The sequence below is a fragment of the Dermacentor silvarum genome, chromosome 5 (assembly GCF_013339745.2).
Source record: "Dermacentor silvarum isolate Dsil-2018 chromosome 5, BIME_Dsil_1.4, whole genome shotgun sequence".
Classification (NCBI taxonomy): Eukaryota; Metazoa; Arthropoda; class Arachnida; order Ixodida; family Ixodidae; genus Dermacentor; species Dermacentor silvarum.
Window position 1 is genome coordinate 162,455,521 of NC_051158.1, and position 24,508 is coordinate 162,480,028.

General features: G+C 51.8%; 2 protein-coding genes across 5 annotated transcripts in view; both read right to left on the reverse strand.

The window, feature by feature from the left end:
* Window positions 1-4,305: 4,305 nt before the first annotated feature.
* On the reverse strand, window positions 4,306-5,375 carry LOC119452649 (motile sperm domain-containing protein 1). Its single transcript, XM_037714648.2, has one exon. It carries the CDS (start codon window positions 5,204-5,206, stop codon window positions 4,457-4,459), a length of 750 nt encoding a protein of 249 aa, XP_037570576.1. The 5' UTR covers window positions 5,207-5,375; the 3' UTR covers window positions 4,306-4,456.
* Window positions 5,376-18,833: 13,458 nt separating this feature from the next.
* Window positions 18,834-24,508, reverse strand: part of LOC119453838 (zinc finger protein ZFP2) — a 71,586-nt gene continuing 65,911 nt past the window's right edge. For all 4 annotated transcript variants that reach the window (XM_049666863.1, XM_049666862.1, XM_037715884.2 and 1 more), the window contains exon 6: window positions 18,834-23,650. In XM_049666863.1, the coding sequence (XP_049522820.1) occupies window positions 22,755-23,650 (896 nt within the window). In that variant the 3' untranslated portion in view covers window positions 18,834-22,754. The remainder of the gene's footprint in view (window positions 23,651-24,508) is intronic.

Sequence of the window (24,508 nt, forward strand, 5' to 3'; positions counted from 1 at the left end):
GGGAACATTACTCATAGTTCACTTGAATGACATTGCACACTGCTTCTGGTTAAATCTGTCTGGTCACATTGTGCGACGCTGGACTGGCGCTGTTTGCGTGCGTCTCATGTGGCTGGGTGACCTCTCCGGCGCCGTTGATGCAACGACGCCGAGAGACGCAACGGCAGGAAACGCCGGTGAAAACGCTGAATGTGGGCCGGGCTTAAGCGAGATCGGCGCAGAACGCGCGTTTGTTCTCCGCCGTGCGTTCACTCCCCGTGAAAGCGCGCGCCCCTCGCGCCCTTTCACTCGCACATACAGCGTTCGGCGCATTGGCGCTGTCGCTACAACAACATCTGGTGGTCAGGACAGGTGCCGGAGGCCTGGCGCACAGCCATCGTGGCCCCCATTCTGAAGAGCAATAGGCCGGCTAACGAGCTGTCCTCATACCGACCGGTCTCCCTCACGTCCGCTGCCTGCAAGGTGATGGAGGCCATTGCTCTGGCACGGCTCGAATGGGTGGCCCGCGCCTGCGGGTTCCTCGCGGACCAGCAGACAGGCTTCCGGCGCCGAAGGTGCACTGCGGACTCCATCGCAGACGTCGTCTCCACCCTGGAGGACGCCAGGGCCAGCGGAGACCTCGCCATGCTCCTCCTCATCGACGTCAAGGGGGCGTTCGATGGCCTCCCACATGCGGTCGTCCAGCAGGCTCTGGACCTCCTGGGCATTGGCGGCAACCTGCGGCGGTTCCTGTCATCGTTCCTGAACGACCGCACCCTCAGGGTCCGCGTGGGCCATGCAAGGAGCACTCCCCGTCCGGTCGCAGCAGGCGTACCACAAGGGTCAGTGGTGAGCCCGTTTCTCTTCAACCTCGCCCTGGCCCGGTTGCCTGCTGCACTGCCGACCGACCCTCACTACAAGGTGGAGTGCTCCATCTACGCGGATGACATCGCCCTGTGGGTGCGGGGACCGCCGCAGTCAAGCCGCCACGTGTGCCTGGCCCTCCAGAGAGCCCTAGACACCACGGCCGCCTACCTGGGAAGCATCGGACTCTCGGTTTCGACGGGGAAGACGGTGGCCCTCCTCGTCCACCCGAGAGCAGCGGCACGGCGCTCAGCTCCCCGGCTGCAGCTGGAAGGCGTGCGCATCCCATGGAGTACGACTGTGTCGTACCTTGGGCTGCGCATCGACCACCGGCTAACCTGGCGACCGGCAGTCGGGGCCATGCAGACCCAGACCGTCAGGGTCCGCAAGGCCGTGTCGCAGCTCCTTGCTCATGGAGAGGGCTGCTCGGTGAAGTGGGCCCTGCGGCTCTACGAGGCGGCGGCCACATCACGCCTGCGGTACGCCCTCCCGCTGGTGGCGCTGCCGCCACGCCGCCTCGAAAAGTTGGAGCTGCAGCACCGGGCGGCCATCCGACTCTGCCTGGGCGTCCCCCGGAGCTCCCAGATTGCCGCTACCCTTGCGGAGGCTGGAGCATGGCCCCTGTCGCTCCTCTTCCTGCAGCAGGGGCTGAGGCACGTCGACCGCCTCCACCATGCTCCTGATGGCAGAGGCCTGCTGCGTCGCCTCCAGTCCCGGCCTTCCTCAAGGATGGGTCAGCTGTGCCGCCTCTACGAGGAGGTGGTTGGCAACCCACCGCCGAATGCGGTACAGCTGCCCCCTCCGCAGAGGCCTCCTGTCCCCATCGCCACGGAGCTGCCCGGGATTTCGAAGAGGCGCTCGCCCGCTTGCGCCCTGCAGCAGACGGCCGCCTGCCTCCTGGACGAGACCCTCGGAGACCACCTCCTGGTGTACGTCGACGGTTCGGTGGTACCGGACACCGGCTCTGCCACGGCGGCCTGCACGGCACCAGCCCTGCAGAAGAGCAGGCAGTGTCGACTGCCCAGACACGCCAGCTCGACTGCAGCGGAGGTGGCAGGCCTCCACCTGGCCGTCGACCTACTTTCCGAGGAGCTTCCTGGGGTACCAGCGGCCATCCTCTGCGACTCCAAGGCAGCCCTCCTCGGCCTGCAGAGGCCAGAAAGCGCCAGCCTAGGAGTCGCACTGCTGTCTACCCGGCTGACAGCGCTGCAGGACGCAGGCCACCCGGTGTCCCTGCATTGGATCCCCGCCCACGTAGGGATCCCGGGCAACGAGGCAGCCGACACCCTGGCGAAGGACGCCCACCACACCACTGTGCCCCTCAGTCGGGCCGTGACGGAGGGCGACTTCACTGGACTGAGGCTGCGGCGACACCTGGCGACCCACCACCCAGACAAACGGGTGGCACTGGGATGCCCCCCACGACCACTCCCCCAGCGAGGCCTGGCTCGCAGGGAGACCTCGCTCCTTCTCCGGCTCCGCATCGGCTGCAGCTGGACGGCAGCACGCAGCTACCGACTGGGACGAGCGACGTCCCCGGCCTGCAGCTCCTGCGGGGAGCCGGAGACGATCGAACATCTCCTGCTGGCCTGCCCGGCGTACCTCCAGCAGCGGGGCCCACTCCTGCAGGAGTTCCGCCGCCTGGGCCTCCCCTCTGGCAAGGAGGAAGATCTCCTCTTCCCCGGCCGACACCACCTTTCTGCACTTCGAGGCGTCGTGGAGTTCCTTGACTCGTCAGGGCTCTCCGCACGCCTCTAAGGACATTTCTACAAGCGGGAAGGCCTCACGGCCTCCCACCCCACCCCGGGCCTGACCGGCCTGGCACAACACCCCTGCAGACTCTGCAGCACACCAAGGCCTTCCATCTCGGCCTGATACGTGCCGCCTATGCCTGCCGGTTTTGCTTCGCCCAGCCGTGGCGACTCCACTCTATCCCTTCTTTCGCTCCCACTTACCCCTCCCCGTTGGCGCTGAGCCGTGCTCCCTCAAGGGCTGCAGAAGATAGCGCCAACCTTTCCCTTTCCCTCAAGAACCACTTATCATCATCATCATTGGCGCTGAGCCGTGCTCCCTCAAGGGCTGCAGAAGATAGCGCCAACCTTTCCCTTTCCCTCAAGAACCACTTATCATCGGCGACGATTTCATCTTCATTGACGTCATACGGAACCTCACGGCGACGGCAACGGCGACGCCGACGGCAGAAATCTGCTTTTGAGTGTCCATATAATTGCTATCGCAATAAAAAGACTACCGACTCGGCTTTTGATATTAGTTTGTTTCTGAGCCCCTGCTGCCGAGACTACACGCACTTCGGCGGAGCGAAGTGAGTTTGGCCAACAGCACCTAGACTATCTCCTAGTCTAGGTAGACTATCTCCTAGTCTAGGTGGTGTTGGCACAGAACACCCATACAGTTGTTGGTTTGGCCAACGCCTCCTCTTTCTGGAGGAGGCGTTGGTTTGGCGAACGCACTCGCCAGCGAGTGCGCTTTGCAGGAAGCGTCACCATATGGTTTCACTACGCGTGCCCGTGTGACAGCGTGCGAATGACACTCGGGGCGAAGTGAACTCGCTCAAAGTGCACTTAGGTTGTCCCGTGTGACAGGGGTATAAGCGAGCGTCGTAACCACTAGGCCGCAAACTCTTTTATTGCGATAGCAATTATATGGACACTCCAAAGCGGATTTCTGGCGTCGCCGTCACCGTGAGGTTCCGTATGACGTCAACGGCGATGAAATCGTCGCCGCGCTCCGGACGCTGTATGTGCGAGTGAAAGGGTGCGAGGGACGCGCGCTTTCACAGGGAGCGAACGCACGTCGAAGAACAAACGCGCGTTCTGCGCCGTGCTCCCTGAAGGGCTGCAGAATTAAGCGTCTCTTTTCTCCTTTCCATATATAGAGAGCAAGCGCGACTTTTTCCGACGCGCGAAAGGCTGTGGGGGGGGGGGGGGAGGCGACGTTTAGCTGCGGCACAAAATGCATATTTATATTGAAAAAAAAAACGCCGCGCGCGTTCAGTGCGAACGCGGGCAAAACGCCGACGGCGTCGACAACAGTTCTACGCGTTGCTGGTGCTGCTGCATGTCCAAGTTTATACAGCTGATAACGGCACAAAATGCATATTTATATTGAAAAAAAAAACGCCGCGCGCGTTCAGTGCGAACGCGGGCAAAACGCCGACGGCATCGACAACAGTTCTACGCGTTGCTGGTGCTGCTGCATGTCCAAGTTTATACAGCTGATAACGGCACAAAATGCATATTTATATTTAAAAAAAAACGCCGCGCGCGTTCAGTGCGAACGCGGGCAAAACGCCGACGGCGTCGACAACAGTTCTACGCGTTGCCGGTGCTGCTGCATGTCCAAGTTTATACAGCTGATAAAACTACTATATAGCTCTCTACTAATTTGCTATCGCAATTTATGCTTCGCCTTTCGAGTGAAACTGCGACAATTTTGTTTTTTACCAAAATCAGGCACACTTTATTTAATATTGAACAAGCGTCATCCGGAGGAGCAGGTCACACAACTTCATGTCCAACTTTTTTTCGAGGTTGGCTTGATTGGCTTTAAAGGTGTCCAACCATTCTGGAGCAAAGGAGAGAGAAACCATCCTTTACTTGCGGACAATAAGTGTTGTCATGAGTCCAAGAATATAGGCAGCAAAGAGCTTGTACTCGTGGCTCAGAGGCAAGTGTGCAAGCAATGGGTGGCTGCTGGTGTCATGTGCACCCTCAAGTGGTAGCATAAGCACCACAACACAGGCCAGCACCACAAACAGCACAAGTGAGTCTTGCCCAGACGCAGTCCAGCCTTTGCCCTGCCCCGCCACTGTTTGCAACTGGGTGGAATCTGAAGAGACATCTTCCTCATCTTCCTTTTCTTCGTCAGAGCTACCGCGTGTGGCCCACAGGGTGGCAGGCACATCCCTATAGCCCTGAAGGCGGCTCCCTTGCTTGCGCATGATTACACGCAAGTTGTCTTTGATGCCCACATTGCCTTCAGACAAATCGCAGTGACTCACGACTATCTCAGTGTAGCAGTGTGGCGTGATTATCCCTGCACGCCCTGTGACACTAAATCGTCTTGGTGCATTTGACATCAACATAAAGTGTACCGGGTGGTCGTTGACGTTGTACAAAGTGAGCACTTGCGTGTGGCCCTCTTCATCATCTATGTAGAAGTCAAGCTGTGATGGGGACACAGCCACGGGCAAATAGGAATCTGGGGCCTGCACAACATCCTTCTTGGCTTCAGGAGGGCCTTCACGAACAGCCCCATCACGACGCCGTGCTCCATCGCAATCGCCCTCCCGAGGACCCGTTGGCGACTTGCTCCGTTTGCTGGGTTCACGTCCACGCAACATTGTCAACGGGACGTTACAGTACAGCTTGCACCAGAGTTGGTTTTGTGAACCACAAAGCCTGTGCACAGTCCTCAGTCAGCAAGCTCACCTCGCCGGGCCAGCCGTCAGAGTCTGAGGTGCGCAGCCTGGACAAGTTCGAACATCGCCTCGTTCAAGCCGCTTTCCAGCCAATGCCTCCTTTCCAGCTAAGGCGCTGGACTGGCTACGGTTACGGCCGCTCGAGGAAACGCACGAGGATGAAACGCTCGTGCGTTTCATCGAGCAGCCGTGCTACAGGCATCATCATCATCATCATCTACAGTGTACTAACGTGCTACGGTACTACGGTGCGGTGTTCCTAGGCCACATAAACACGTTTCCGGAGCATGCATTCATGCGAACCATATAATTACGTTCGAGCGTCACAGATCCGGGGCGCCGCCGTGGTTCACGTTCTCCCGTGCGGCGAGGAACGCTGAGAGCGCGGAGCAAGCAGACGCGCCTCACATCGGCTCCGGCAATTTCCCTCCGGTTTACCGAAAATTCCAAGGGACCCCGTGAAATTTTGCGTCTACTAGACGGATAACATCACCCGGCGCCCGAAGATACCACTCTGGACCAGGTGGGCCAATTTTCGGGCCTTTCAGGCCCATTTTTGTCTTCGCCACTTCACCCAGCTGGGCCTAACACCCCGGAGCCGGTCTCCATCGTTCTCCGCGGCCGCCATGGCGGCCTCTGCTTGGCGCGGCTACGATCCCGAGACGATGACATGGTCAGAAATCGTCGCAGAAGTCCCGTCTTCGCTTGGAACTTCCACTCCGAAAGAGGAGATAGTGGATGAAGGCCTTTTCTCGTTGGTGGCACTTCGTAAACGCCAGCAACGCCCGAACGCCTCGGTGGTCAACGGACTCTCCATAAGTGCCGGTGTTTCTGTGCCTCCGAATACTGCAAGTTTCAACCCTCAGCTCTCGCAAGCAGCAGGGTCGAAGAAATGGCGGCCCACCGCTATGCCTCGACTCCGCAAAGAAGATTTCACTTCGTCATCAAGCCCACAGTGACGATCTCCCTGAAGACGGCCCTGCAGAACGGTGAGCTTGGTACTTTGCTCTCTGCCTATGTAAATCCATCTTCGGCGGACATTCTTAGTGTCTGGCCCATCTGGGACCAGAATATCGTCATTGCCACCACTCAAGACGTCAATGCGGCGAACGCGCTCGCTCGTGAATTTACACATAATGCTTCCAAAGGCCCCATCCCGGTGGTCGGACACGCCAAAGTCAACGGTGAAGTCTGCAGGGGGATTATTACGGTCCATGAGCAGGGAACTTCTACCACCTTGAAATATAAAGTCCAGTGGCGCGGAGGAGAGATAGCCTTCATCCGCAAGCTGGGGAAGTCGACGATTGCCCTGCTCACCTTCGTGGGGCACAGAGTACCGCGTTACGTGCACTATAACAGTGTGGTGACTGTGGTGCGCGATTATAAGCGGACTATTCCCGCGTGTTTCCGATGCAGCACCATCGGTCACCGTCCAGACTTATGCCCGAATCCTCAAGACAATCGCTGTGGACACTGCGGCGAAACAGTCGCAGTCCTCGAAGACGGCAATATGGCGCCCCACGCGTGCACTCCTTCCTGCATTGTGTGCGGTGGCGGTCATCTTACGGGCTCACAAGACTGCAAAGCCAAATTCCGACGGCTGCAACAACCGGGCAACCCGACCGGTCAACGAACCCAACCTCGGACTGCAGTGCCCTCGGGTCCTGTCACCACTTCAAAAGCTCCCACGCCTAGCAACAAGACGACGAAAGGCACAACCGGACCAGCGCCACCGGCGGGCACCTTGCCTGGACGTGCCCCCAAGTCTCCTCGGTCAACTAACCCGAAAGCGTCACGGGATCCAGACATCCCTACATTCCAAGACGGGGATTTCCCGGCTCTCCAGGGCCCTCCGTCTGGCGCACCAAAGAATACGTCTCAGCCCAAGGTAGGCAGCCGCGACGGGCCTCCTCCGCCTCCCCGCACTCCTCTACCTTCTCTCCCACCAAAGCTTCCTCCTCATCCACCCCTTAATTCTGACGTCGCGGACCTCCGCCGCGAGCTCGAGACTCTCCGGGCACAAAATGCTCAACTTAACGCCAAAATTCACGCGCTAGAAACGGCTCGGTCCTCCGCGCCCCCAGCACAGGTAGCTCCGGAACCGATGCAAGTGGTGCCGGCGGACCCGACACCCTCTAGCTCCGACTTGCGTTTCACCGCCCTCGAAAACGCCCTTGCCGAGTTGACGACTCAGATATCAAATTTTGGCCAAATCCAAGACAACCTTCTCAAGGCAGTCACAGCCACGGTTACGGCCGCCGTGACGACCAACATTAAGACATGGCTAGAGTCAAACCCCCGGCTTCTACGCCGAACGGGACGCCTCAAAGACGCGAGCCGCCCATCAAAATTCACCCGACCCATCGATCTAGCCGAACTCTCGGAGGAGCCGGAATCGCTCCCGCTGCAGGTGACGGAACCTGGTCCGGCTCTCCAAGGCAATCTCCCTTCAAATCAACATGGCTGCGCCCCCTCCCAACCAACCCCCTAGAGGGCGGCGCCCCCCGCAAAGACAGCAAGCTCTCTCTCTTGTACGGTGGAATTGTCGGGGTTTCAAAGACAGGACGAAACGCGCCCACTTAAGGGCGTACATTGACAATCTCGAACACCCCGCCGCAGTCCTTGCGCTGCAAGAAACCGGAGCTGCGGTTAAGCTCTCGGGCTTTAACGCTTTTCAGCGAGACCCGTCCACCTGTCTCCTAGTCAATAAAGGCTACACAGCGCAGGAGGTAGATCTCGACCTAAATCTGGAATATTCGTACGTGATGGTCTCTGTCCTTCCCCTGCGGCGAACAGATAGTCCCGTACACATACTTAATATATACTGCCCCCCGAAACTAAAAAACGGCACTTTTTCTAACATCTTTAGCGCAGCGCTAAGGATCGCGGGTCGCGATCCCCTGATGATAGTGGGCGATTTTAACGCCCCCTGTCCCATGTGGGGCTATCGCAAGGAAGAGCCGCGTGGTCGTAAGTTGGCGGGACTTATATCTACGCTGGGCATCACTCTTCTAACCGACCCGGTCCACCCAACACGTGTAGGGAATTCCGTCACTCGGGGCACCTGCCCCGACCTTACCCTCACGAAACACATCCGACACGCAGACTGGATCAACACCGAGGACACCCTCGGTAGCGACCACTGCATACTGAACACTGTCATTTACACTCGACCCTTACATCGCGCTTTTGCACAAGCCAAACTTCCCGACTGGAATGCTTTCCGCCAGGCCCTCCCCGTAACTTCTCTCTTGGAACAAGACTACTTCACTTGGGCACACGGACTCGTGCAAACACTCCGTTCACACGAAAAGCAGATACAGCTTACGGAACGTGCACCGGACGTGGATAACCACCTGATGCACCTCTGGGAAGCTCGTCGCAGCCTAACCAAACGATGGCGGCGGCAGAAACACAATCGTAAACTCCGCGCTCGCATCTCTGACCTTACTCAGCAAGCAGCCGAGTACGCTGCCCAGCTCGCAGACACTAACTGGGTAGATAGATGTAACAGCGCAGCAAGACAGATGTCGAGCCGCAACACTTGGCGGCTCTTCAGGAGTCTCATAGACCCTACACAAACGCGATCGGAAACCCAGAAACACCTCACTCGCGCACTACACAACTTTCAAGGAAACACGGAGCAGCTAGCGAACGCTTTGCGCTCACAATACCTCAATCAGGATCGAGACCCACGAGGGATGGATTATTCGTATGCAGGCTACGATAATCCGGAAATGGATCAGCCTTTCCAGCTTCACGACCTTCGCGCGGCTCTTGCACAAATGCGCAGGGGGACGGCGCCTGGGAGAGATAAGGTAACAGTCAAACTATTGGCAAACCTTTCAGATCGGGCATACGGAACCCTACTCGAATACATCAACGCCATTTGGACCGGGGACACTTCGTTGCCAGCCGATTGGAAGACATCATTGGTAACCTTTATCCCGAAGGCGGGGAAATCGGTAAACATAGACAATCTCCGGCCCATTTCCCTCACTTCATGTGTAGGGAAACTCGTGGAAACGATGGTCCGTGACCGCCTCTCGGAATATCTCGAGAGCAAGAACACAAATTTCGCCGACACCATGTTCGGTTTCCGACCTCAAAAGTCGGCACAAGACATCATTTTACAGCTTCTTCACGAGATCCTCGAACCCACCGAACACCCACATAACGACAAGATAGTCCTGGCACTCGATCTCAAGGGTGCCTTTGATAATGTTAAGCATGCCGTCATACTAAAGCATCTTAGCGAGACCAACTGCGGCGCTCGTACGTTCAACTATATCAAACATTTCTTAACGGACCGCTTGGCCTTTATACGCCTACAAGAGACCGAGTACGGCCCGTTTGAGATGGGAACACGGGGCACACCACAAGGCGCTGTGTTGTCCCCGCTTCTCTTTAACATTGCCATGACACACCTCCCGGCACAGTTGGCGGGTGTCGATGGTGTTCAGCATGCGCTGTACGCCGACGACATCACCATCTGGGCCACTACAGGAAACATAGGAGTGATGGAGGAATGCCTGCAAGCAGCGGCGAGCATAGTAGACCACTATGCTACGTACTGCGGCCTCGAATGCTCCCCGTCCAAGTCTCAATTTGTGCATATTCGACCTTCCCCGAAATGCAAAATCTCAATTCAGCTTTCTCTCGTCAGTGGCCCCATCCGAGAAGTGGAGGAGATTCGAATACTAGGTCTCTTCATTAATCAATATCGCAAGGCAGACACAACTCTTGCCAAACTCCGCAAGGTCGGCGACCAGGTGGGCCGGATGGTTCGCCGCGTTTCCAACAAGTGAGGAGGGTTGCGAAGTAAGGATGCGGTGCGGCTCGCACATGCCTTCGTGACTAGTCGAGTACTGTACTCGACTCCATACCTACGCTTACGGAAACATGACGAAGATTGCTTGGAGGTTGTACTCCGCAAAATGCTCAAGAGAGCCCTCGACCTCCCGATCTCCACTTCCAACCCGCGTCTTCTCGCGTTGGGGGTGGTGAACACCTATCGGGAACTTCGCGAGGCGCATCTTGTTAACCAATACACGCGTCTCGCCCAGACCGTGTCCGGTCGCCGCCTCTTGTACCGGTTACATATTAAACATGACCACCATACGATGGAAAGGGTTCGAGTGCCCGAACTGTGGAGACGCGCCCTCTACGTTCGACCCCTTCCAACTAAGATGAACAAGGAGGACCATAATGGCCGGCCCCAGGCGCGGGCGGATGCCCTGCACCGCCACTATGGCTCTAAGAAACACGTATTCTACGTCGATATTGCAGGCCCAAACCACACCAGGGGGGGATGGTACATGGCTGCAATCATACACGAGGAAAGACAAGTGGACGGCCTCTCGTTCAAAGCACCCAGCTCAACGCACGCTTTGGTGGCGATCGCCCTCGCAGCCTCCCATCCCGACTCTAAATTCATCTTCACAGACTCCCGCGGAGCCTGTCATAACTTTCAATTCGGATGGATCACTCCTCTCGCTGATAAAATTCTTCGCCGCAGTATTCGCGACTGCGACCCAACTCATCGCTCAATCATATGGGTCCCCGGCCACCAAGGCATGCCAGGTAACGAAGCCGCCCATGAGGCAGCCCGCGCACTCACTTACCGGGCACCAGGCATCACTTGGGAGGACCTTGACCCAGATCACAGCCCTGTTCTTTCTTTTAAAGATATTACTGAGCACTATCGTGCCGAACACCGGCGTTACCCGGTTCCTATGAAGGGGCTGGGTAAAGCTGGCGAACGAACTCTCCTTAGGCTCTTTACAAACACTCTGCTGTGCCCGGCGGTTCTCAAGCACTTTAATCCTTCTTTTGACGGCTGCATGCTGCTCATTCTGTGGGGAGGTGGCCGACACCTTCCACATGGTTTGGGCATGCCGGCAAAATCCTTCTCTCCCCCCCATCACCCCTCCACCTACCCGAGAGGACTGGGAGGCGGCCCTGCTCGGCTGCCAGGAACTATCGGCCCAACAAGCCCTAGTTCGGCGGACCTGGGCAGCGGTCAAGACCAACGGGGTCCCGGAATGAGGGACTCCGCCCAGTATTGCAAGGGGCACGACCCACTAGAGGCCTCTCCCCCAACACCTCTCTGACCAAGAAATGCTTTTCACCACCACCACCCGTGCGGCGGCGCCACAGTCCGAGGGCCCATCTGCCCTGGAAAATGAACGGCAAGCGCTGGGTGAACGCGCGTGGCACCAGCGAAGTCCAAGTGTAGGTGGATAGCAAAAGTACAGTGTACTAGAGGGTACTTTTGCTACAGTGTACCCGTCTAGTACACTGTAGCAAAAGGCATAGCAATTTTGGTTGTCGCAAGGGATTGTGGGGTACGGCGTATTCTGCTACAACTTCCGGTTCGAGATGCCGCCGTCACTTCATGCCCATGCTTCACACGCTTTGTCTTTTATATACTGCGGAACTTTGGTGAAAAACCATGATATAACCACCGCTGGGCAGTTCCAAAACGTAGGTGTGAGCTATCGCTCCTTCGTACTTATGTTGGCGCCATTAAGCCCAAACCGCATGAGAGTGATTTTGTGCGCGACGGCGACGAGCGACGGCTTCGAGCGACGAAACGGGCAGTCGCGCGAACAGATCGCTTGTTCTTGTCGCTCGATCGCTTGGTTCTGGAAATCTAGAATTCGTCGCTCGTCGCTCGGAAGTGCTATGAGCGACTAGCCAATAGCGCGAAGTCGGAACTGGATATACATCAGTCAAGTACTACCGATTGTCGCACGAAACGAGCAAACGACTAGATTTTGATACGTGTAAGGATAATAACGTAGTTAGTGCAAGAACTTTAGAAATATTAATGCTACTCTTTACACTAAAACACATCAACTTGAATTGATAAAGCACGCGTAACGCCAGTCTCGGCGAGTATTTTCATACCGGCAACACCGGGGAGACGTCGCTCAAAGTCGTCGCTCGTCTCGTCGCTCGCATGCGGTACGACTTGTAGGCGACGAGTGAACGCGACAGCCATCTCAATCGCGTCGCTTGTCGCCAGACTCGTGTATTTTTATGTGGCAGGCATTTCATGCCCTAACGTGTTTGCGTCGCGTCAAATAGTCATAACGTTTATCAAGCGCAAACGTTTGTCGAGCGGATATAAACGTTCGTTAACTTAGAAGTAGTTTTTAATAAGTGGTAAGTCAACCTAAGAAGTGGCTGTTGGTAACGCTTTCCATGATGAAAATGTATTTATTTTGATGATGAAAATGTATTTCCATAACAAACGGTACAGTCGATCGCTTCGTCCGCTGTTTTGTCTGCAGCGGTGCCCAGCGCGCGCCATGTCGTCGGCTGCTGTGCCTTCGCAGTCTCCCGTTTTTTGTCAAGAGACGCATGTCCTGTATAACTGCAGAGAGAAAGCACTGATTTAAGTATCTCAAAAGTGCACGATTTATTTTGACGTTACCTCTCCTCCCTCTTTCGTGCAGCATCAGTTGCCTTTTCGTTGTACCGGAATGAAGACGGCACATAATGTGCTGAGGATCCTTGCTGGGTGCACTTGTGCGTATTTAACTGATTGTTAAAAAGGGGCTATTTGTACTAGAACGTTAGTAGACGAAGTTATTCGCCAAAACACTTGCCTGTGGCGAAATAATCTTCACATATTCTGGCTCCTACGTTCGGTACCCACAGCTCGCCGTTCACGGTCGCTCGTTTGACGGCAATTGCCCGTTTACGTTTGTGCGCTTCATTCCATGGAAAACGAAACACTTTTTTTTTTCCTTTCACGGAAGAGTTTGCACACCCTAATGCCGAGCAGCCAACCATATAATCACGTTGCTGAAGCGTGTTTTCTTCGCGAACAGCGGGAAATCGCACTGTAGAAACTGCTGACAAGGCTGAACGAAGCAACAGAAGCGCTAACCCGCGAACCGGAAGTAGCTAGCCGCGTCATGACGCAAAATTGGCGCTGCGGTCAGTAGAAATATCTATGATAATTCTAGGGGAAGCTCTTTGTTGTTTGAAGCCAGGACGGGAGCATTGCGGACTAAGATGTACTGAGTCAAGTACCAAGGTATGTAGACACGTAGTGCGGTGCGTGTGGAGAGGAAGAGGAAACGGCTGAACACGACTTAACCCTACAGTGCAAAGCAACGGGGCTGATTTTTTCAAAGCATTGGGGTTTAGGGACAGTGAAGGCAATATACTTTAAGCGGGTAGAAATAACCAAACGGAGGTTATCTGATTGGTGGCTAAAATCAAGGCAGGGGTGAAATTTCACCCACCGTGCCACCACCCCATTTAAAGGGTTCACAGCCTCATCCATCCATCCAGCCATCCGGTTCCGCAGCGCGTGTCGTCTGCTACAGGTGGCAGACGGCGAGCAAAAAAAAAAAAAAAAAAAAAAAAAAAAAATAAATCCCGTAGTGGAATAGTTGTATGTCGTTCGTGTCAGTTTCAAAGGTGAAGTGCTCCGGGTCTCTCCTACTGTTATGTGGAATGTTCCAGGTCAGAAAAATGATCGACGAGGTTAGCGGCGGCATTGCTCCACCTAAGAAGACCACCAGGGGCGTAGCAAAAATTTTTTTTCGGGGGAGGGGGGTTCACCGGCCCGACCGGGGGGAGGAGGGGGGGCAAGCGTCTGCTTACCTCTACGTGACGTGATCGATAATAAATATCGGTAGTTTAAGCAGACTCTATACATGTATATCAAAGACATGGGAACCCCCCCCCCCCCCCCCCCCCCCCCATCACGTGTGCTTGTTAAGAAATTAAGTAAACAGCAAAGTAAGCTCAGTAAAACACAGTAAGCACGACAGGTACAGTGGGCGTTTGGAGCAGCGGTCTCTCATCGCGCCACTGAATCGACCAGTCTTCGAAAACGCATCATTGAGACGACCCGCCCGATCAGAGAATACATCGTTAATTGTTAATCTCTGTTAAGCGTAGATGGCGTCGTCCTCGTCGGGGAACGCCATCTACGCTTAACGGAGATTAACACAAGTCAAGGACGGCTATACACGTGAAAATGCACGTGTGACCAGGCTATACCTATTCCCACAGCAATAGCTTGTTCGCTGCGTCTTTGCGCTAGAAAACTTAAATACGCGCAAAAACACGTAATGCTTTTTTTTTTTTTTCGAAGCTTTCGTCGCCCTGCTCCCTCATACGAGAGGGTTGCATTTCCTGCGGCAAGTGCATGGGCCGCTGTGTCTTCCGCTGTGTGCGAGCGTGCAGCCGTCATTTGCCTTTACGTCAACAGATTCAGAATTGTACAGAATATTTCACGGCACAGCATAGATATATGGCATGTGTACGCATTTTAAGTAGTGCGTGCAACTCATTTCTGCTTCACTTACGCCGGTCCAAACAGGAAGCGGCCTAGCTGGTACCTCACAGAATCTCGACTGATTGGTGTACTAGTGATGCAGGAATGAACTCCGGTCTTGTTCAGTACATAGCAATCAATTTCTCAGGACGCGTGAACTCCGACGAGAACTGTCAGCGCCTGCAACAAGAGTTTACTTACGCTTTTCTGCGCACAGCAGTAATTCATGGTTGTCGGCTGTCTGTTTCGTGCATTCTATTGCGAGTCGGTGGAATTTCACTGCTGTCATCAACCCCTACGTGTGTACATTGCTGGTTTGGGATTCCACAACTGAAACAGCAACTACCAGCCTTCCGTAATTGCTGGTTTGTGATTAAACAACACAACAGTAATTACCAGCCTTCCGTAGGGGCGCAATCGCAAACAAGAGACGTTTCTCGTGCAGACTAAGCCTACGTTCACACTTGGGAAGCGGCAAGCGGGCGGAAAGGCCAAAGCGGCCGGAAAATTTTTTCCGCGCTTGTCCAGGGGCCGTATTCTGAAACGTTCGCCTAGGCGAAATCAGCATGCGCGCTGATTGGCTGGTTGAGCAAAATTCGGGGGGGGGGGGGGGTTGAACCCCCCCCCCCCCCTGGCTACGCCACTGTCTCCAAGCGACGGCAATTAGCAACATATTATCTTGGTTTTGTCCCGCTGCCACGCTACTCTTTAAGTGCCTCATCGTTATTAGGCATCCACCGAGAAAAAAAATTAAGGGAGCTCTGGTTTTAATTATTCTGCTTTTCCAGCGGAAACATAGCCTGTTGTGCAGCCCGGCGAAAACAGTGCGTCTGTCGTTTCATGCGACTTGCCATTGCTTCTTACGGCATGGCAACGTGTAAAAATATTGTCACCACAAGGAGGCAAAACTGCACAGCGTGAATGCGAACAGAAACGAGCGTGGAGCAAAAAGGACCGAACAGAAGCATGCCGGCAGCAGCCAACCTAAACTTGGCTTTTAGCCACCGTAACGAGAACGTAAGAAAACCGTGAGCTGGTACGCCAGATCGTGTTAAATAGCGCTTAATTTTAGACCATCTCGCGCGAGCGAGACGTCGAACAGCTTTGCTGCTGCTTTTATACAGCTATGCTGCATTTCATTTAATTATCACTTACATTCTCTTTAATGAGACAAATGGCATTACTGCGCGAAAGAGCGTCTCTAAGTTTCCCAACAACAGCCAGTGCCGCCGTGCCTGTTGCATTTAACACGCTGTCCGATTATGGCGCGGTATCAGCAGCTGCTACTGCGCGATGCAGGGTCACTATGATAATGAAATTAAAAAGAACAAAAGAAATGAATTCAGTTAGTGCGGTGTCAAACGTTGCCAAGCGTGATAAGCCGGACCTGCCTCGTAAAATTTGTGTTGAATAAATCGGCTTCCTAAAGTCAGCTTCGCCGCAGTAGATTTGTATTACCGCGGCGAAGCTTACCCAAAATTATTGCAGTGAAGCATACCAAAAGTGAAAAGGGGCCGCTGTCACGGGACTCAGTATGTGTTCCTCAGTGGCGCACCGAGGGGGGGGGGGGTTTCGGGGGTTGTAACCCCCCACCCCCTGAGGCCGACTTAACCCCCTCTTTTGTTTAACTCCTTGTCTTTCCTTGCGCATTTGAGTACTGCAACTAAGATGTAAGACGCGCAATCGTCTGCACACTCGAAAAAAGCGCATTTTTTTGACAATTTCCTGTGAAGAAATTGAAATTGGTGCTGTTTAGATGGTATTGGCAAGCTGTCACCCCCCCCCGGCAGAGATCCTGGGTGCGCTACTGGTGTTTCTTAACTATGTACGCGCGCACTCGCCGTCTCCCATCACATTACGCGCACCGAAGAGCATAATAAATGTATTGGCAGGTGTACTCACATATATGAAAACTGCTAAGAAAAGCAGTACCCTGATGAAGGCAAGCTGTCTTGAAATGTTTGCGAAAACAGTGCCTTGAAATGTTGCGAAAACAGTGCCTAGCCTGTTCGACCACAAACACGGGCATCGTTCACAAACATGAGCATGTTCACAAAACATTGGCATCGTTATTATACACAAGTAGAAGCCGAGTCTTAACACATCCAGAAGCATGCACAGGAGTGCAGGAGTCAACCGTCTAATCTCATTTAACTCAGGTTGAATTATACTTGTGTAATATGTAACACATGTTGGGTGTTTGGTTTCTTTTATTGTTAGTTTAGTTTGTGTTTTTTCCCCCCTATTTAAGTTATGGTGCGTATTGCTGTGTATGTATATAATTGCTTCCCGAGTGGCTTTCTTGTCATTAATAAATTTAGAGAAGGCAGGGTTCTTCAGTTTTTTGCATTCGTTCCTTGATCAGACGGCGAGTTAGCGTGCTTCAAAGGATGTTTGATTTTGTTGCCAGAAGCAACAAAAACACATAAGCATATGGACTGAATGCTGGAGGTAGTCTTGAAAAATATGATCATGCTGATAACTCTGGGCACAATAATTAGAATAAAAGAAGAAATCACAATGTTGACCAGGCCGCAGCATTGCCGGCCCTCTACTAGCCATCGGCTACGGTTCTAAAACATATGTTAAAAGGGAAAATAAAGAAGTAGTGAAAGAAGCCCACAAATACATATTAAGTACCTCGAGCAGCCAGTTGCATGGCAATTTTGCGTGTATTTAAGGGCTTCTTTCACACTCAGGAAAAACACCTTTACGTAGCATGTATTATTGAGCAACAGAAAGTTGTATTGGGAGTTTTTCATGTTGCTCTACAATTTTCTCATTGACACTTTTCATCTAATTATAATATTTGATAAGTTGATTAATTAAGACTAATTACGTAAACAGGCAGAATGCAAAAATTAATATGAGTATCTCCAAGCCATGTCTAACAAGATTACCTTGGTGCATGACAGTTGGGACACCGTGTAAGGTGCAAAATTCCAGTTGCAAATTTTTTGTAGCACCTTGATTTCTATTTAAAATCAATTTTGGTCAGGTAGGAAGGTAAAATATTTGTCCAGAAAGCTGGCATCTGCATAGGTTCCTGTGTTGTGCCTGTGCTCAGTAATATCTTTATAAGTTACACTGACCAGCAAATTAAAACCTGAGTGGGCTTGCTCTTAAGATTTTCAGATAAGTGGATGATAATTTGATTTTCGTGGACCAACGTAACTTTTGCAGAACTGTTGTTGATGTACTGAAACTATTTAGAGAACAAGAACAAGATTTCAACTTCCCTTTTGAAGTTCCAGAAAAAGATGTGCTGCACTTTCTTGATTTCAGGCTTACTTTACGAGGGATCACATGTACTGGGGATATCAGCCGAGAACTTCTAAGTCCCTTCTTGATTATAGGTCTAGCCATTCAAAACTTATTAAGCACAGGATTGCTACACACGTAATTAGAGGTGCTCTAGCCAAGAGCTGACCTTAGCTTATGCTTGAAAGTGTGAGGAATTGGGTGACGGGCAGGTTATCCAGTTTCAATGATTTCTTTATCTTGTGACAAGTTAATTAAGGAACTTAAAGCGCAACCAGGGTGGAAGAAACCTAAGGCACGACAGTAGAACAGAGTTGCCATTATCCCCTCCATTCATTCTCACACAGGCTGAAAAAGGTGGCTTTTAAGTTTTGGGTCAGGGTTTGGCTTTCACGCAAAAATAAGCTGGAGGGAATATGTAAACCAGTAAACAAGCGCATTCTTCACAAGAGGTGGCTGAACAGGGGGACCTGCAAAGTGAAACATGGCATCCAGTTTGTCCCTTGCACACAAAATGTTGTTTATTCGATTCCTTTTTCTAGCGGACTACATTATATCGGAAGATGCTTGAACATTCGACTAAGGGAGCACCATAGTTCTTTGAAGGGTTTGGTGCATTTGCACATTTATATGCATTGTTGCGACTGTGGGTGTCATCCGGTTTATGAAAGTACTATTGTGCTGTTCAGACACTGAAAAGCTCTCATGTGAATTAATGGAGGCTTATCAGATTAGAATGAAAGGCTCACTACGTGTTAGCCAGCCATCCATCTCGCTGCTAGATATTGAGGTTGCCTTGTTAGATGTTGGGTAAAGCCACTGAGTTGCCTCGTACCTTAGTAATTAGTTACGTTGGTTAATCAGCTGTGACATGTTTGTTACCATCGAAACATGCACATTCTGTGATATGAACGTTGTTATTGGTAGTGTATCTACGTATGCCAGGGGGGTGCAGGTGTTGGTCATGTGATGCGTGTTATATATTGGTTGTTTTCTTCCAATAAACTTCAGTTGTCAGTCATGCAGCGTTGTACTGTGTCCCCTTCTATTCCTTTTGTCCATGCTTGTCCCGCTGTATATAGCTACCATGAAGCTTCACCAACTTGCCCAATTTTCCGTCTTATTGAGTGTAGTGCAGATGTATATTCTGAGGGTGTCTTTGACAGGAAAAGTAAAGATTGATTTGGCAAGTTGGCACTAGCTGTACCTTTAGGTGGTGATTCATTCTCAATGAGATACAAGGAGGCAATAAAAACAGATTAAATTTCAATTCATAATATGTGAAATAAATGGGTAAGTTTTCTTGTTGGCAAGTCTGGCCGATCAAGGCAAGTTTTAATTGCTGATATGCTTGCAGTACGGGAATAAGCAGCTACAATAAAATTTACTGGTTGGATGTGTATGGCTTCAAGTAAATATGAGAGTTGTGTTTTTTGTATGTATATTCCATATTGATGAAGCATACACCATTTTTAATCTTGCAAGCATTTCACATAGCATAATTTTAAGGGTAGCAGGAGCCCAAGAAACTTGCAACACAAAAATCCAAGTGTTCGGTGTGCAATTGATGTGCATTTGCCTGGTGACATTATTAGTAATGTGAATACCTATGTACAAGGTGACAGACTTAGAGCAGAGTTGTTACTTATGTGGGTAAATGTACTAAAAGCACTAGCTATAATGTGAAAATCTCTTCATTTTACCTTTGCTGATGTTACGTTTTTGACTAGTGATGACACTTCCCGAGAGAGTCATCACTAGTTAAAAAGAGATTCTGTTAGAAGTGAAATGGAACTGCCAGGGTTTGGTTGTTTCACGAAAAAACACACAGTCATCAACAGAAAGCTTAATAAATGGTAGATGTTAAGTTGTTTGGGAGGTCTAAAATAAGAAAAAGCAGGGGCCTAAACAATCAGCATAATGGCATGCCAGAAGTTATAAAAGAAAGATTTGTGAATTGGAGTAGTAAACATATACAAATTGTGCTTGGTCAAGAAGAAAGCATTCAGTGCATTTTAGTAAGTGCATGTGGATCAATGTTAATTTCGCTTAACTTCAGGAGGAGTCAGTGGCACAAAGTATCAGACGTCCAAAAGCAAAAAGGATACATTCAACGCAAGAACCAAGTTCAAGAGTGGAGATAAAGTTAGTGAACATGACAATAGTAGTTGTGTTTTGCATGAGAGAGAAGGTGCTTATGGCAACCATGTTGACATTTGCTGAAGAAGTTTGTGACTCAATTAAGGATTACTGCGGAATTTAAAATAAGTGAGGTGGTGGTGGGTTGTAGCAGCAGGGAGGCTTGGCCTGGTGATCAAGGCCAGCAATTACTCTGCCCGAGTGTCTCTTACAATATTACTGCGGTACGTCACCACATGCAATCTGTTCTAGAAGCTTAAAAGGGAATGCTGATCTGGGTAATTGATCTGTCAGATGCCGACTACAGTATGATGATGCCAGTGTGACAATAATGGCATGATCGACGATGGGATCCCAATTCTGGAGTCACGACGACTGAGGCATAATGACCGTGGGATGACGACTGCATGCATGACGACGACTGCGTGATCTACGACACGGCATGAAGGCTGTGTCGACGGCGTTACATTACGACGAATGACAACACAATGCCGCCCACAGAGTGAAGACAGTGATCGGTGACAGTGAACGATGACGCGTTCGAGGACAACTAAGCACTTCTTACACAAGTTGTGATTGCGAAAGCATTAATGTCCAATTGAACGTCACTGAGCTGTCCTTCGAATTTTGCCCTGCGAGTAATGTACCATATGGTATGTGCTGCTCGAGCCAGCAAGCAGCAGCAGCCTGTGATGCCAATGCTGCACGCCACCAACGTCCTGCGTGTCGAGAGACCGAGGAAGCAGCAGCGATCATCAAGGCCAGCAGGCGCGCGCAGCAGCTAAGCCCAGTGAGGGTGAGAAAGAGATCGAGATATGGACCGCGCGCTGGCTTGTGAGAGTGAGGATGACGTGGCGTTGCGGCGATGCCCTCTCCCCTCCCGCAATACCTGGCGCTAGCGCTAGAACAGATGCTCCCTTTCGCCCACTCTACTTCGTCGAGGGGCGTTTGTGACGTGGCGTTCCAGCCAATGAGAATTTAGATGCCATTTCGCCGGGACGACAGACGCCGGCCTTTTTGCTCAATGGGCCATTTGATGCTTTTGCACCAATAATCGCAACGGAATAATGACGACGACATGTTTACGTTGAGCTCACGTTCGCACTTCGTCTGCGTGCGCCGCCCGAAACGCATACTTTTGGTACTGCGGCCAATTCTGTACCGTGCAAGACACGCAGCATGGGGCACCCACAAAGATCAGGTGAAGAGGTGAAAACAAGCTAGCGTGTGCAAAGCAGAGAAGCTACTGATATTTTCAATGCTGTTATGGTAGGCTCACGGGCAGAGATACCGACACGCCTTGCTGCTTCAAAATAAACACTGAATCATTAACTACAACGGAGCAGCATAATAGGATCGGTTCCGAGAACATTCTTCTTGATAGTCCCAAAAGCTATATATGCAAGTCTGTCGGACAGGGCAGCCCTGTTGAGGCCAGCGGAGGTGAATGGAAATATTTGTCGGTTCAACAAACTTAGACGGGCCGGTAGAATCCCACCCGCTTATTCGACGTCTTAGAATATCGGAGCCGTATTGCCGTTATACCGTCAAGGCAGCACAACAGCGCGAATCAGTTTTAACTGAACCTTCTGAACGAGGTTGAAAGTTTCTCAGACAAAGCCAAGTTCCCGGCTAAACAGTGACTGCAGCCGCATCATAGCGAATAAAGAGAAAACACCGAAGAACAACATTGGCTTGGCGAAGCAGTTTTTCTTTTCGTGCAGCTCCCATGCTCCATTATCCTACCCCGTTTAGCCTTTCCACCCCACATGACAGCTGTCGAAAGCGCTATTCGTATACTGCTACTCATTTAAATACATCTACTATCACCAACCACCTAAGCATCGGTAACAGCTACACAAACTATATGTATACCACGCACGATCGCCGACGGTGAATGATCGACATAAAATGACAGCCTCGGAAACACAAATGTATCTACAAATAGCTATGCGAGCCCTCCGTGACAGCGTAGTGAGGTGGTGTAGTAGTTAGCATGTTGGGTTCTCACGCGGCATACCCGGGTTCAATTCCCAGTGTTCCTATGTTTGTGTGATGTGTGTTGCCATGCTTGTGTGCTGTGTGTTATCAATTTGCTATAAGATGGCTCTATGCTATGTGTATGAAACAGCGCGCAAAAGCACTCTGCACAGCATCTGTCCTTAAATAAATTATTTTTTTATTAAAAAAAAATACCCATTGGGCCGCATAATTTTGAGCCCCTTAGTAAGCCGGACAGATTCGATGTGAAATACCGCATAAAAATTTGGGGTTATGGGTGCTGTCTGCCAAGCAGCCCTACTATGGGCCGTTTAAATGCGGGCCGCATATGCAAGAGCCGCATAAAATAGGCCGCATATGCAGTAGGCTGCTTACAGTGAGCCATTTTTAAGCGTCGAAATTTTGATCTACTTTCTGCCCTATATGCATTGTTTTAAGCCGGTATTTGCCAAGAGTGTAGGTTCGGCCTTGGCTATGCCTGAGTTGATCTTGGTTATGCCAGGTATCTCTTAGGTTATGACGCAATCAATCGGCCAGCTTGCTGTGTCTCGAGCTTTGCACAGCCTAGTGCAAGCTTTGCCGTCTTTTTTTTAATTGGGATGAAGTGTAGCGCAACACCTGGACACGATAAGAAGGAACGATTGACAGACATGCAGCAATTCATTCTATAATTGTTGTGCCCATGTGCCGACGTTAATTGGGCTATACACTTTATCACTGTGGAATGTCTGACCCACATATGGCCACCCTGGTTCTCCCGTCCCGTCACTTGGTTGCAGACGAAACGTCTGACGAACGTCCGCAGGCACTCGAAGGGCAATTTGTCCGGCCGACGGTGCGCGTTCCTTGGCCCGTCACACCAAGCCGGCGGGCAGCCTGAACGACGTTCTGGTGGCGACGCGTGTGCCTCTTGAGGCTCGCCTGGTAGGCAAACGTGCGCATGCAGGCCCGACACTTGTACGGCTTCTCGCCCGCGTGCTGTCGCATGTGGTGCAGGAGGCCAGCCTTGCTGCTGAATACGCGAGGGCAGACAGCGCACTGGAACCTCTTCTCGTGGTTGACCATGTGCTGGATGAGGTGGACGTGGCTTTCGAAACCGCGCGAGCAGGTCTCGCACTGAAACGGCTTCTCGCCAGTGTGCTGGCACAAATGAGCCTTCATGCGCGCTTCGTCCGTGAACGTGCGCGGGCACAGCGGACACCTGACCGGGTTTTCGTGGATGTTTACGTGCTCCAGCAGCTCGCCGAGGCTGGCGAATGCTTCCGAGCACGAGTCGCACTTGAACTCTTCCTGCTGGCTTGTGTCGGTTGTGCCTCGCGGTTCTTGGTGGGTACGCATATGCAGCATCAGGCGCGATTGCCTCGAAAAGGTGCAGCTGCACTTTTCGCACTTGTACGGCCGCCTACACGCGGTGTGCCGACTCATGTGCACCACCAAATGTTCCTTGTCTATGCACTTGTATGCGCATAGGGCACACTTATAGACCCTCTCCCGCGTGCCCGAAGACGAGCTACAGTGACACGCTTCGCTGGCGGCATTTCCCGCAACTGTGGCACCCGAACCATCTTGCTTGAGCGAGCAATATTCGCACGTAGTTTCTTCATCCTCGCTGTCATCACTGGATTCGTCGCTGGATGTCATCACTTGGCATTCACGTGACACTGAAAACATAGAGAGAAAAAAAATCTAAGGAAACATTCAACGATAAAGTGTATTAAATGGCCCCTGGTACGCTTCTTCCAAGACACGGTAATTGCTCTAGGCCTATTCTGAAGATGTCAGAGAAAATGGAGCAAAAGGAATTATGATAAATAACGCATGCAAACCCAAGTTAGAGGCCAGAGTAATCTAGCAAAATGAGCGTTACCCTCAATTCCAATTTTCGTAGCTCTATATGCCATATTTCACTCTTTCATGGCATCACAGGGTGGCGCCAAAAGCAACAGCACATTAGCAGAAGTCGGCGGACCATATACATAAAGCTGCCAAGCTTGCTCAGCTTGCTTATTGACCCTTTTTGTGGCGATCCCCTGGGCACTGCCATGTTTGATCACCTGGTGACGCGTCCATTGCTTGCCTCAGCTGCCTTTGTTGCCTCCGTGTTTACAATGAATGTACATGACGCCCGGTGCCGCTCAGGAAACCTCTGTTTAGAGAGATACCGTAGACGCTGACTGGGTGGTCGACACAAAGCTTAGGCCACACTTCAGAGGACATATAAAAGCGCTTTCGAAGCTCATTAAGCTTTGTCCAAATGGTGCGAGCAGCCAATATGGTGCTTGTTCTGAAAATGAGGCTAAAAGTGTATGCCAAGTTATCCAAGCTTTCCGCTTAGGAATTGAATGAGGATCAGTGTGTTTTGCTCTTCGTTCCGTATTTGGCAAACACTTAGAAGCAGCGGCTTGTCACGTTTCTGACTCAGTAAGGTTGCTCGGTGTGGTCACTTAATGATTATTTTCTGCCTAATAGCTCGCGGGTGTACTCAGTTTCGCTACATTTGTTCTTGCTGCACACAAGGC